The 14224-nt window shown below is 37.6% G+C and overlaps 1 protein-coding gene across 3 annotated transcripts in view; it reads left to right on the top strand.

Moving 5' to 3' along the window:
• ADGRB3 (adhesion G protein-coupled receptor B3) overlaps positions 1 to 14224 on the top strand; it is a 793577-nt gene that overhangs the window by 751961 nt on the left and 27392 nt on the right. For all 3 annotated transcript variants that reach the window (XM_004270131.3, XM_049695237.1, XM_004270132.3), the window contains 2 exons: positions 8698 to 8793; positions 10461 to 10500. In XM_004270131.3, the coding sequence (XP_004270179.1) occupies positions 8698 to 8793; positions 10461 to 10500 (136 nt within the window). The remainder of the gene's footprint in view (positions 1 to 8697; positions 8794 to 10460; positions 10501 to 14224) is intronic.

Genomic DNA, 14224 nt, shown 5'->3' with positions numbered 1-14224 from the left:
CATAAGGATGTCTCACTGAATTCATAGAAATTCTTTCTGACCTTCTAAATGTGTGTTGCCCGACACTAGCAATGGGTCTATCTCATAGTACCTGTGATCACACTGCCCTAGCATTAACCACAGTCCAGGAGAATAAGGCATCTTTCCATGTCCTTGCTATATCCTGTGAACAAACATCTCATAAAAATAGACCAAAGCAAATAGTCTCAATAGCTACCTGTAACATATTGTATAATGACTCAAATCTAGTGATCTACTTGATAATCCCATAGGAGATGCTAGGAATACAGTTTTATCTCTACTGCTTTCTTCACTTTAAAATATTTTCGTCACAATAATTCAAGATAATTTGTATGGACTTTTTTTTTCTTTCTTTCTTTTTATTTGTTTAATATTTATGGTGTTCTTGCTGTATGCCAGCATCTAAGCTAAATGTTTATTTTTTAAATATTTATTTATTTATTTATTTGCCTGTGTCATGCAGCTTGTGGGATCTTATTTCCCCAACCAGGGATTGAACCCGGGCCCTCGGCAGTGAACGCGCAGAGTCCTAACCACTAGACTGCCAAGGAATTCCCTGGTCTTTTTCTTTCTTAAAAGTATATAAGCAATGTAAGGAATATTTCCTTCAATTTAGAAAGGGACTGGGTACAGATAAACATATTTCTGTTTCTGTGTATTTTTGATACATACTAACATAAAATGGTTGTTTGTAGTCTTTAATGATTCATCCAATATGAATTCAAAAGGCTTTGGAAACAACCTATGTGTCCATTGACAGAGAAATGGATAAAGAAGCTGCGGCACATATATGCAATGGAATATTAGCCACAAAAAGAAATGAAATTGAGTTATTTATAGTGAGGTGGATAGACTTAAGAGTCTATTGTACAGAGTGAAGGAAGTCAGAAAAAGAAAAACAAATACCATATGCTAACACATATACGTGGAATCTAATAAAAAAAAATGGTTCTGAGGAATCTAGGGACAGGACAGGACAGCAATAAAGATGCAGATGTAGAGAATGGACCTGAGGACACGGGGAGTGGGCAGGGTAAGCTGGGACGAAGTGAGAGAGTGGCATGGACATATATATACTACCCAATGTAAAATAGATACCTAGTGGGAAGCAGCCGCATATCACAGGGAGATCAGCTCGGTGCTTTGTGACCACCTAGAGGGGTGGGATAGGGAGAGTGGGAGGGAGATGCAAGAGGTTGGGGATATGGGGATATATGTATACATATAGCTGATTCACTTTGTTATACAGAAGAAACTAACACACCACTGTAAAGCAATTATATTCCAATAAAGATGTTAAAAAAAAAAGTCAAAGATAAAACAACAGAAAAAGGCTTTACCCATATTGACTTTTACAGTCTTCTATGAAGCAGGTGGGTCTGCACAGAGGGGAAGAGAGCCTTGCAGTTTAAGGAGAAAAGAAATGAAATACTGTAACTGTGGCATTTTGAATGTGATGTGTGTGGGGCTTCATCCATTTTAAAAGTGGCTTTGCTTTCAATGGGTTGAATTAGAAAACCTAAATTATTTCAAGTCAGGAGGGGAAGGAGAAAGGATCATCCTACTACCATCTCAACTCAATTATATTCCACTTTTCTAAAAAAGCAAATTGATTCTTTGACTAGCAGTTTGTTGTGACCTCCAGAGCTGATATCTTAATATTTCAGTTTCATAAAATGTTTATTCTTGAAGTACAGGGTCTTCTTCTGAAGTCCCTTTCTCTTAATTGAATTGCTTTAGCAGATGTCACTGACAGAAGTGCAAACACCAAGAGGGAATAAGAATATTTTTAAAAATTAAACCATCTGATTTATCACAACACATTACTTTCAGCAACAAACCTAGATCTTGGAAACTAATATGTGTCATATGTAATGAGACAGGATCCAACAGAACAAATATAGGTGCTTCCTTCATTTAGCCATCATTTCTTGAGAAGAATTCATTTGCAGCATGCACATAGCGACATAGCTACTATTTACTATTCTCCACATTGCTATGGAAATTCTAACTGCACAAGAGTTATGAAAGCTTTGAAATAGTTCCTGTTGCTAGGAAACCACTTTCCTGGTGCCTGTACATTCTTCTCATCTCTCCTGTCTCTGTGCCTGGCTCTAAGACAGTCGGGCAGCTTGATGTCAGAGGGGTAAAATAACAAGATTGTAGTACAAAATAAGCTACAATAAAACCCCTTCACTGGAAGGAAGGGAAAAAGGAAAGTACTTAAATGGATAATTTTGTTGTATCGGTATGTGAGGATCCTAGGGCTGCTCTGTACATCAGTAACAGGGCCAAGCTCATCTTTCTCTTTCCCCAGCGCTGGCAGGAGAGCCAAGCTCCGCCAGAGGAGGTCCCAGAAGTTTCATCCAAACCTGGGAAGTGATTTTGTAACAAATGCTTAAAATAAACATGAACAGTTCTTTTCTTTCTTTCTGTTTCTCCCACTCCCTTCCACCTTTTTTTTTCTGTCAATGTCCCATTTCATCTTATTGTTTTCATAAAAATACAGATAAACAAACTTATTTACAAACACATGACAGTGATCATATGAAGCAGACAACCTCCTTAGCTATCTCATGTAAAACCAATATTCTCCCCAAATCATTTTAAAACGTAAATGAGGCCAGTAGTGGTGAAATAACTAGAGAGCAATTTGAAAAGAGGTCGTATTGCATATAAAAAAGTTCAGATGGAGAGTTGCATGAATCTCCCAGCTTGATCTACAGGGAATTTAGGTAGGACTCATGACCACGGAAGAAGGTACATTGTACAGCCCCCTGAAGAGCAGGGGCTTCAGTGGGTTTTGAAGATGGGGGAGTGGGTGATAGGAGACTTCAGAACTTAACCGGGTCCTGATTAAGAAAGCGAAAGTTTCAAGTGGAGGAAAATGGAGAGAGGGTCCCGGGCATACGACTTGCAAGAAATGAAGCCTGTGGTGAGTGGTAGAGAGTTGACTCTCCTCTGAGACCACCTGGGGCACATGGGGGCATAAAACAAGTGGAGAGATTTTTTTTTAGTGGCTCTGACTGCAGCACCAAGAGAAAGACAGAACTGACGACATTTAAGGGCACAGCACTAAGTGATGTTTTAGAGCTTTCTCCTTGGGGTGAGCAGCGGCCTTGGTGAGAGGCCACAGTGTGTCATGAAGAATAGATTTTAGAAGGTGGGTGAGTTGCCCGGGGTGGGGAGCGTTAGGGTCCTCGTCCTTGCTCAGAGGGAAGTTGGGTTAAAGGGAGAGCGAGGTGGGTTGCTAAGAGCTTTATCTTGGTCGGGCTGAATTGAAGCTTTCAAAAGAAATACATTTAAAGATTTTGTTGTTTTGTTTTTAATAAGATAGAATGTGTGTCTGGAAGTGGGAGGATGGCTAAAGCTACCGCAATAAAGCTGGATTTTAATCGGAACAGAGGGTAGGAAGCACAGAGCGTACCTTTAAATAGGAGCGTAGACAGGACCCAAGGAAGGACCATATAAAACCCTCTATACTTTTCCCCAGAAATCACCAGCCTCCCTTCACTCAATAGTCATCTCACCTCGTAGGCAGGAAAATATAAGTCTTATATCTCACTCCAGATTAGGTTTTCCTGATTGGAGCATAGTTGCAATTATGTCATGGATATTTCTACCCATCTTAATCTGCATGCGTGGTTCTCCAACTCCATACAGGAGGTTAACAAAAGCATGAAGTCAGATTAGTACAATGGCATCAGTGAACAAATTAAGACACAGAGAGCTCATGGCAGAGATTGGCAAACTCTGGCATGTCCGCCAGGTAGCATCCAGCCGTGACTTACTGTTACCCAAAATTCTTCAAGTGCCTGCCTGCATGAAAGGGCAAATCTCACCTCTCTCTCTCTTCAGACCCCAGGGTCCCAGCTTGCAACAGTGTTAAGCTGGTGACAGGAAGTTGAGTATGTTTGGAGTAAAGTTTTAAAATTAATAAAAGAAATAAGAGGTCATGAGTTAGGTTTTTATTTTCTGCCTTGACGTGGATGACGCGAGGCTATGATGAAGTATCTTCGGTGAAGGCATGGGTGGAGGTGGCTGGTGTATGACTTCCCTTTCCTTCTTTTCTTTCCTGCGTGCTGAAGAAATACTGTTACATTTTTTCAGATCCTGTATGTGAAATGCTGTCTGGGGCAGCTTATGTGACCCCCAAATCTGATACAAAAAATAGTAAAAGCTGTGAGAATTTTGAGACTAAGTGAAAGATCCTTTAGGTGTTAGAGAATTCCGATAGAACATCATTAGGACTGAAAGTTGGGACCGAAGTCCATATTTTCCCTTCCACATATAGCAAATGACAAACCATTTTTGTTCATTTCCCTTGCTCTCAGAGAGGTCAAATAATATTTTAATAGTGTGTAGTCATTCATGGTGCTTCTGTGAATTGGTATTAGACCCATGAAATTGACAACACTCTTGTTCATTTAATGGTGAAATTATATGAAATTTCATGTAATTAAAAAGCCATTTGTACAGATGTGAATCAATAGAAACAATAGTCGATACTAGATTCAGAAAATAACGAGAACATTTAAGAAACTTCCCTCCTCCCAAGCTAACAATCAAAAAATCACAAGAATGTAACTTTATTTCTTTTCTTTGCTTAAAATGATCTTCTGGAATTGGGAAGTCAGGAAGAAAAACTGGAGGTAAAGCTGTCTTCTTAAAAGGTGAAGCTTTGGGGTCTGTAGCTAAATACAGAGCCTGTTTCAAACAGTGCAGCTCTCTCCTGAAGCTTCCTCTGAATTGCAGCACTGCCAAGCAATGCTCCCTGCTCTTCCCCAGCAATCTCTAAATCTGGCACCGACGTTCACAGTGACATTGCCAGCTGTCTTCGGAGCGGGGACCAGCAGAGAAGCTCTCGCTGGCGGCTGCTGAGATGAACCGAATCACTGTCCCTAGGGGAGGGACAGGAGAGAGACACGCCCTGTGGACCTCTTTGAACTCTGGTCTCATCCAGGAATCTGTCCACAGGAAAAGGGTTGATAGCTTTTTCAAGAGATTTTAGAGCAGCCCCAGCAGGATCTGGTCGGGATAACTTTGGTGGTGCCTGGCAGGATCCTTTCAGAAGACAACCTGTTAGCTTATTGTGTTCACCTCACCTTATTTTTGGAGATGTTTCTTGCCACTCTTTTTTATTTCACAACATGATACCAGGTTTCCTTAAAGTCTCCTAAATATTACAGGGCTATTCACATATCAATTCTTTGCTACACTCCCGATACTTTTTAACCCTCTGTCTGACGTCAAGGTGAAAGATCTATGGCAGAGTATTATAAAAAGAGGACATTTTGAAATCTAGATTTTAACTGTGCCAAAATTGGTATTAAATGTTTAATTATTCTAGACGGGTTTGTTTAAAAATTGTATTTACTGGTCCTACATAAGTTTAAAACATGATTGATATTGGAAGAATTCAGGTATCATGATTTTAATATCTAAAAAGAAATTTTAAATTAAATTGGAACCTCAAATAAGTGACTCGTTCTCCACAGTCAGTCAGCTTAAGGAGCTTAAATAGTAAATATCTGCATCTTCTAACAGTTTTTTTTCTTCAGTCTTAATCACAAGGCAAGAAAGACACCAAGACTATTATTGGCCAGTGTTGTAAATGCTCCTTTTGGCACAGAAAGTTTTAATTTCAGCATGCAATAGCCAGGTCGAGATTCTGTCTTTTGTTTGTTTTTATGCTTTCTCCTTGCTCGGAATTAAGGTCCTTGTAGACTTGCTTTTTTAAAACTTCTAGTTGTTCTCCATAAGTACAATACACATTAGTTCACCAAAGATAAAAGTCTCTTTGTTTACCTGATAGAACATTCATTTAGTTATCAAAATGTTTTCAAATAGCTGCAGATGCATTTTCCAGGTACTGTCCTGCTTGAAACACCCTTTTCTGTGATAATAGTACACAGTACAGAACCTAGTCTAATCATGCTTCCCTGTCAGTGCTGGATAAATATTTAAGGCTAGTTCAGCTAGATTGCCTGAATGTATTTTTAAGATTTTTTTTTAAATCAAACAGAAGAATTTCTCCTGCAAATCTTTCAGAATTAGAAGGAACAGAGGCACTAAAAGTGTCAGAGAATCCAATACTTAAATCATGGCATTTATATGACCAGTAAAATGACCTTGAATTTACTGTAGACTTTTTATGCTTCTCTGTTTTATATTTCTTGTGACTAGCATTGACTGATTCATGGAGCTGACATCATTCTCCAGTATAGAAATGCCCTTAATCCATTGTCATATTTGGGAGTTTTGTAGTTTAAGGTATCGATTTTGTATGTGTGTGTTATGAAAAAGAGATTTCTTTTATATATCCTTCAAGCAATCAGATAGTGGATTTTGAAGAGAAACTGACAGGAGCTGCTTTTCCGTATTTCATTGTCAGACAAAAATATCCTTGACAACTGCACTCTGAAGGCCTGAAAATAGAGTGGCTGGTGAACAAGAGTTAATGTTTCGTTTTACCAAGGACCACCTTTCATATTTTATGGGTGTTGGTGCTCAGAAGCAGATTTGAAACAAATTCATGTGACAAGCTCCTGGAAGGCAACATTTCTAACACATTATTTATCTTCTTTTGTAAAGTGTGTGCTTCTTTAACAGTTGCCTTGGGGCACAAACAGAAAATTGGCAAGTACCTATTTTTCTGACATTAGTTCTTAGAATTTTTCTTCTGAAACAGATATACTTTCTTAGAGTTTTCCCCCAAATGCAAATTTCTGTGTAACAGAAACAGAGATCATCTGGCAAACAGGAGATGCATTACCCTAGTGTATAACGATCTTCTGATTATTAATTGTATCGCTTTATGTCTCACAGCTATGACTTCTTAATCTAAGAAGCATTCGCTTCTAAAGAGTCTAGTTTGTCCATGCCATGTCTCCTCCAAGGGAGAAGCTGGATGTATTACTTCCAAATATGCATCCAGTTCTTCAGGAAAAGATGATCAGACTAAATATCACTGAGCCTGAACTTTTACTGATGTGTCTGAAAGAGGAAATAAGAAATTACCTCACCCAGTTGTATCAGACAACTCCTTGTTCTTTTTTTCCAGAAAGTTTCAGATTTAGAAATATTAGAATATACACACTACTATAGATAAAATAGATGAACAACAAGGACCTACTGTATAGCACAGGGAACTCAATATCTTGTAATAACCTATAAGAGAAAAGAATCTGAAAAAGGATATATATATATATATTATATGTATAACTGAATCACCCTGCTGTACACCTGAGACTAACACAGCATTGTAAGTTAACTATACTTCGATTAAAAAATGGTTAAAAAAAGAAATATTAGAATCAGAAAATGGAAGGGTCAGAGAATATGGAGCCCGCCCCCCGCTTAATTCACAGCCATAGTGGTTGCATCACCAGGATCAGAATCTGAGGGGAGAAATCCAGCACGTGGGCAGAGGTCTCATGATGGAACTGCAGCCAGGGCTCAGTGGTGGTAACTAAACTTCATGTCACTTTCCACATCTTGCGGTTTGGGAAACAGGCTGCTAATGAATTTTTGAAATGGGTGAGAGGAGCTGAAAACAGCTTAATAGGCTCAGGGTTTTTTATGGCCAATACATAAACTACGCACATCTCACAACAAGTGACAGGATAGTTTATATACATGCTTTGCAAAACTGGACATCATTATGTTTCCCTTGGTGGCCCCTACAATGGTGCTTCAGGAAAATAGAAGGAATGCCACATCATCTGTGCTTTGTTTGGTAACCCGATAAGACAGATTATAATAAACAAGGAGGGGAGTAACAATAATGTGAAGTCAGAAAAGCCAAATACTAGTAAAATGACGTTGCCATTGACTTGACTTATGGTGATGCCCACCGGCAAGCTCGTTAGGGGCCTAATGAGCTGCAGGAGGTGGACGGACTAGCAGACACAGAGGTACCACGACGTCAGAGTAGCTGTCGGCTGATTTGTGTGTTTGTTATTCATCTATTCAGGTTTATCCATGTGCTGTTTAACAAAAGATTTAACGTTCTTCGAATTTCCTTGTGATGTGCTTGTTCTTTGCTCAGAATCCAGTTGTGAATGTATATTAAGGAAGTTCGGCTTTGCTAAGTGGCCTTTTTTTTTCCCACGAGAATCAACCAGAAACAGAGTAGTTTTTTTTACCTTTTTGTTTCATTGTGTGTGGGGTTTTTTGTTTTGTTTTGTTTTGTTTGCACAAAAGGGCACATAGTACTTGAAGTAAGACAAGAAATGGTCTCCCCAATATGCATTACATAAGACATAAAAGGAAAATCCCAGATCAATTTTGGTCGACAGATCATTGAGTCATCTCATTTTTCCCAATGTTTAAAGCTGTTGTGAAGATTATGCCATACCGAATAGTAAATCCCCCTTGAAAGACAGGCATATTGTTTGTAGCAGTGGAAATAATCCTGCCGTCTGGCAAGAATGATTAGTATTGAGCCAGACACAGGCATCGGGACAGCTGAGGAGTTCCCAGCACCTCCCTCTACAGATGTTGGTAAATGATGAATTCCCTGGGCATGGACCAAAGTCCAGGTGCACCAAGTAAACAAAACGGGTATTGGATCATAAAAACAGTGATAATGGTTTTCTCAGTCAATTGCCAATATGGACAGTATCTGGTCATTACCAAGAGAGAAGAAAATGAATGTTTGTCCTTTTTTCACAGGTTCAAGATGCATTTAGATGCCGATTGAGAAACTGTCAGGACCCAATCAATGCTGATTCTTCCAGTTCTTTTCCTAACGGGCATGCTCAAATCATGGTGAGCTTTTAATTCCCCTCTGAGTCTTCATTCAGTCATGATTTCTCAAGGGAATAAGCAAATGTTCTTAGTCGTAAAATAGTATCAAAATTCCATTTTGAATGACTTTGACTGTAGTTCGGTCACAGGCTTGGAACTCTGATACCAGATGACGGTTCTGTCTGGACTGGTTAGGAGTCCTGGATCTGTTATTGGACCCTTGATGTGTTGAGTGTGGAGTTTCTGGGTGACACCAGTGGGTATGTTCATCCTCACACAGAGTTAGGGTTAACAGTGTGTCCATAGGATCATGTTTGTTTACAGATCAGAACAGGATGGTACCTGCACATCTGGTCTTAAAGCAAGACCTGAAGTGGTTCTCGCCTTGCTTCCCATTCAGATTCCTCAGAGGAGCCGCACTCCAGAGCAAGGAAACCAGCATCCTGGGATAGAACCCAGGCATTGGTGGCTCCAGGGGGCAGCCCAAGACGAGAGCCACTGCCCTAAAGTATGAGGGGCAGACACACTCCCAGAGGAAGGCCAACCATTGTACATGAGCTCTGACTGTTGTTGGGATAAGGGGTACTTTACACATAACCACTTCCGTATATTTTAGAAATGAAGTAAGGTTTAAACTGTGTCATTAACATCATGGCTTAAATAGAGTTTTCTTAGTAATATGCTTGATTTATTATCGATGTGTTTGGATTAGGCAACACAAAAACAGTCTAAACGATATACTAGTAACTAAGACAGGAGAAGGAATAATTAATTCCTTATTAAAAACAAAGAGATAAATACTGATATCTTGAATCTAAGAATTGATTAAGATGGGCTAATTTGGGCTTCCCTGCTGGCGCAGTGGTTGAGAGTCCGCCTGCCGATGCAGGGGACACCGGTTCGTGCCCCGGTCCGGGAAGATCCCACATGCCGCGGAGCAGCTGGGCCCGTGAGCCATGGCCACTGAGCCTGCGCGTCCGGAGCCTGTGCTCTGCAACGGGAGAGGCCACAACAGTGAGAGGCCCGCGTACCGCAAAAAAAAAAAAAAAAAAAGATGGGCTAATTTAATTTCACCATTAAAAATAAACTAATTTGTTTACAGTAAAAGTTTGGGGAAAATATGAGGATGGAACTAAACTCTAAGCAGGTTCTAGGCCAGATTAGTATTGTTTAATCTTCAATTTTAATTCCTAAGCCTGAAAGTCTTTTGTCACATTTGCATGAAAATGTATCATCAGAAGAGCCTAGTTTGACTATTAAGGATTTGACAAAGCTGTATTATAAGATATTGCATTACAAACAATATATTCAAAATGAATGCATAAAAATATAAATAACAAAGACATTTATTTAAGTATCTTCATAATATTTCACATTCCGATCTTTTTATTGTGGTTTAAGGAATTGCCTTGAAATTCTGTTTTTTTACATCTGGTGTTAGATGACCATGGGTATAGTTTTGCCTTATTAAAGTCATACACCATGTTCCCACTGATTTTATCCAACATGTGGTCTCTAGAAAATACTCTTGAAAACAATTTGATTATTCCTTGATCAACTTCCTTTGCACAAAACAATATCCTGGTATCTCATAGTCAGATATTTGTTAATTTCAGATAATTTGGTCAGTAAAAGTCACTTGAGGTCTTCATTAAATGATGATTCTATGTCATTATTTCTTGTTACAGACAGACTTTGAAAAGGATGTAGACATTGCTTGTAGATCAGGTAAGAATATTTGAATTTTGAAAATATAATCATTAGATGTTGAATCATTTTTATGATTTTGATTTTAAAGAAAATGCTGTGGTTTACCCATCACATATTCCTGTAAATGTGTAAATTGAGTCTTTCAACTGGAAACATTGTAATAGCAGATGTAGGAGAAGGGGGAGGGAATGAGAGAGAGGGAGAATATGAATGGGGAATGCGAGGAAGTGAAATGGTTGATTGGAAGTACTGTGACTGCAGGAAAGCAGAAAGCCTTCCATCCACCTATTACTGGTTGTCAGGTGTAAGGCCAGTCAAGTTGATGTCTCTCTGTGCCTCAATTTCATCATCCATGCTGGAAGGATGAAATACCATTGTGTGTGAGTGTGTTTGGGTGTGTGTGTGTGTATCACAGCTTTGTTGCTATATTTTCAGAGCATGCGCACACCGTCTTAGAGAGCTGGGTCCCAGGGACAGTGTTCCCAACGTCTGTTCTCCAGCCTGTGGACACCCACCAAGAGTAGATGAATAATGTTCCTTTATATTGGGACAAAATATACCTTATTTAACCTTTTATTCATTTGTTTTCGTGGTGCCTTTGAGAATAAGAGTGAATATCCACTTCACCTAACTATCCAAATATTTGAAAGCAAATACTACTTAGCCCAATCTAGGTTTTTTTTTTTTTTCCAGACTAAACAAACCATGTTTCTTCACTCATTCCTCAGAGCATCCTCCCAGGCAGACATGGTACCCCAGGTGTCAATCATTTGAAATTATGGTGCCCAAGTTTTAACTATGCTGCTCACACTTAGCCAGCATTTATCACAGTTGGCTCTTTCCTTGTATTAATGCTATCTACCTTTGCATCTGATTTCATAGCAGCTGGTACAGTACTAGTGTCAACTGATTATCATTTAAAATCCCCAAGACTTTTTGTAGTAACTGTCAGGGATTTCCCAGTCTATGATTTGTAAAAGTTCTGGGGATTTTTTGTTTGTTTGTTTTTTTAGTCCTTGATGAAAAATCTAGCCTTTGCATTTATCTCCATTTGCTACTATCTTACTGGTTTTAGGTTACCATTCTATCCATTTGAAATTGTTTGGCCTTTGAAATTTTGATAAGAATGCCTTCTAAATCTTCATCCAAACTTTACAAATAAAGGAGTTATATTCATCTTGTTCTCTTTTGTTAAAATACCCATTTTCCCCAGATTCATTGTATTCTGAGATTTAGTATTCTTAATATTAGGCCAGTATCATTATTTTATTAGAAAAAAATTCTTTTAATTTTTCATTTTCTGTCTGTGCCTTTTTTTAGCTGAGCTTATCAGGAACTTGCCCCTGTGTTTTTCTAAAGATTTCCTTCCATGTTGAGGTATATTCAGTGTTAAAGTCTCAATTCCTGGTCTCTGAATAATCTTTCCCTAAGTTTTGCTGAAATTCACTTTCCCAAAGGGTGGAGTGTATATCTGATTATGCTAAATATTCAGGTGCTTTTTGCTTTGTTTTGGTTTTATTTGCATTTTGCGCTTCACAGCTTGACTAATTTCTCTCAAAATTCCCATCACTTCAACATCACATTTGTATGTGTAGGTGGTGTCTATTTGTTTATGTTTTATATTCAAAATTTGGGTATCCATGTTAAGTAAGTCAAAGAAACAGTTAAATTTCTCATATAGAGTCGACACTACTTAATAAGAAGAATTATATTTCCCCAAATATTTAAGATATACAAATTTTCAGCAAAGACAGCTGTATCATTGATAAAAATGTGCTACTATAACTACAAATCATATTACATTAATACAAACTAAATGTATTTTATACAAATGCAGATTATGAAATCAATATTCAGTACCAAGGTTTACTTTACAGTTTACAAAATACTGATAAAAGTATAAAATTATATGTCCTTAATAAAATGTAATAGGTTCCCATAACTAGCCTTTATATTGTATTGCTATAAATTTTGGATTAATTTTTGCCTACAGTTAAGGATTAAAAATATTCTTCCCTGAATTTGGAGATATTTTAAGGTATTTTATTAGGAATATTACTAAATCTATTAATTTAACATACTTTATCTCTGAATATTTTCAAGTAAATTGTTCCTGGCAACCACAATTCATTACCTATCTATTAATTTAAGAGGTTTGGAAATAACTTTTTTAAACTGAATTATTCTACTTTTTAAACATTATAGTTAAATATAAAAAGTCACACCAAATTGTGGATTAATAAAAAATACGCAATGTAGATTTAACATCTTTTGTTTGTTTGTTTTGTTTTTTGGGGGGTTTTTTCTGCTCATTTTTAAAAATTTTGACTGGAGTATAGGTGAATCACATCTTGAATATCTAAGAAGAAAGAAACCTAATACAATGATTAAATACAGTATCTCTAAAGATAAAAGATATTACATGAATGATGCATGTCTTGAATTAATTTGAAAGCTTCTCTTCTTTGTAATAGGGAAAGACATTCAGAACCTTCTATTTTGCAAACTCTGCTTTAATGCATAATAATTAGGATGCTATTTGAAAACTGGATAATAATGGGTAAAATTGAATATGTCTGAGACTTTTCATGAGGAGATAATCAACCAAATAGTTATAGCTACCTATGCCTAACAAAACATTCAATGGCAATGGCTCTACTTGTTGATAGGGCAGTACTTGGAGGCCGTGTTGAACCACCTTGCACACAGTGCTGTTCTCTGTGCTTTCAGCACCACCATGACCAAGAAAACGTCTTCAGAATTTCATTCTCTCAGACCTCAAAACCAACAGCTGCCCGCAACTAAGCAGGCTTCAAGTCATTCTGCCTCCATTACACATAAAATATGATTTTCTTCCTTCTAGAGAGGCAAAAAAGAGAAAAAACTAAACTATATTTTCGTAAAGAATTCTGAACTCTTCTGTTGATTGGTTTTTCCTTGGTGTGGTTTATGTTTTCATTTTGTTCTCTTTCTTACTACAAGTTATCATGCATTTTTAAGTTTTCTAAGTCATTATTTTGCAGGCTTAAAATGGAATGGAGGTGTTAGAGGCTCATACAGCTTTTTTCTGCTTAAAGTCAGTTGGCACTTTTAATACCCCCTCAAGGGCATTGGAGCTTATGGATTGATCTTGTTTAAAAAATGCCTTACTTTTCCTGCATGGAGCTGAAGATGATAAATACTTTTGAACCCTGCATCTACTTGACCATATGGACTTCACAGATAAATGCTCATTAGTTTTCAATGGGCATAATTTTTGAAGGGATTTCTGATGTAGTAGGATGAAATTCTCATTGATTACCTCTCTCAAGAAGTATTTTAATGAGTAGAACTTGTAGAATACTTTAGGGGAAAACCCTTTAAGAAAAAGTCAAACTCTTGTTAATATATCCATAATTTTATAAAGCCCTTTTCAGTAGACAGATGGAGAAAATTTCTCTGGTAATCTACCTTTCCCCTGAAAAGTTAGGCTGAGTTATTTAGGGTTAAGGCACTGAGATTTTTGAAAGTCTGTTCATCAGTTTTCCCATATGTTTTATCTGTGGGCTGCCTGAGAACTATAAGAGCATGTCAGAATCAACACAGGGTGACTGAGTAATTTGGACCATGTGCAAAAAATAGATATGTAATTTTTAATAATTTTTATTTTACTAAGGAAAATGTTTAGTAAAATGAGGGACAACAGAATACAATAGTAGTCAATAAGTGTGCATTAACTTTCTTTTATTTACTTTTATGTTCT

Source organism: Orcinus orca, chromosome 12 (genome assembly GCF_937001465.1).
Source record: "Orcinus orca chromosome 12, mOrcOrc1.1, whole genome shotgun sequence".
Taxonomy (NCBI): domain Eukaryota; kingdom Metazoa; phylum Chordata; class Mammalia; order Artiodactyla; family Delphinidae; genus Orcinus; species Orcinus orca.
Note: the sequence above shows the minus strand (reverse complement) of the source record. Positions and strands in the feature narration are given on the sequence as shown.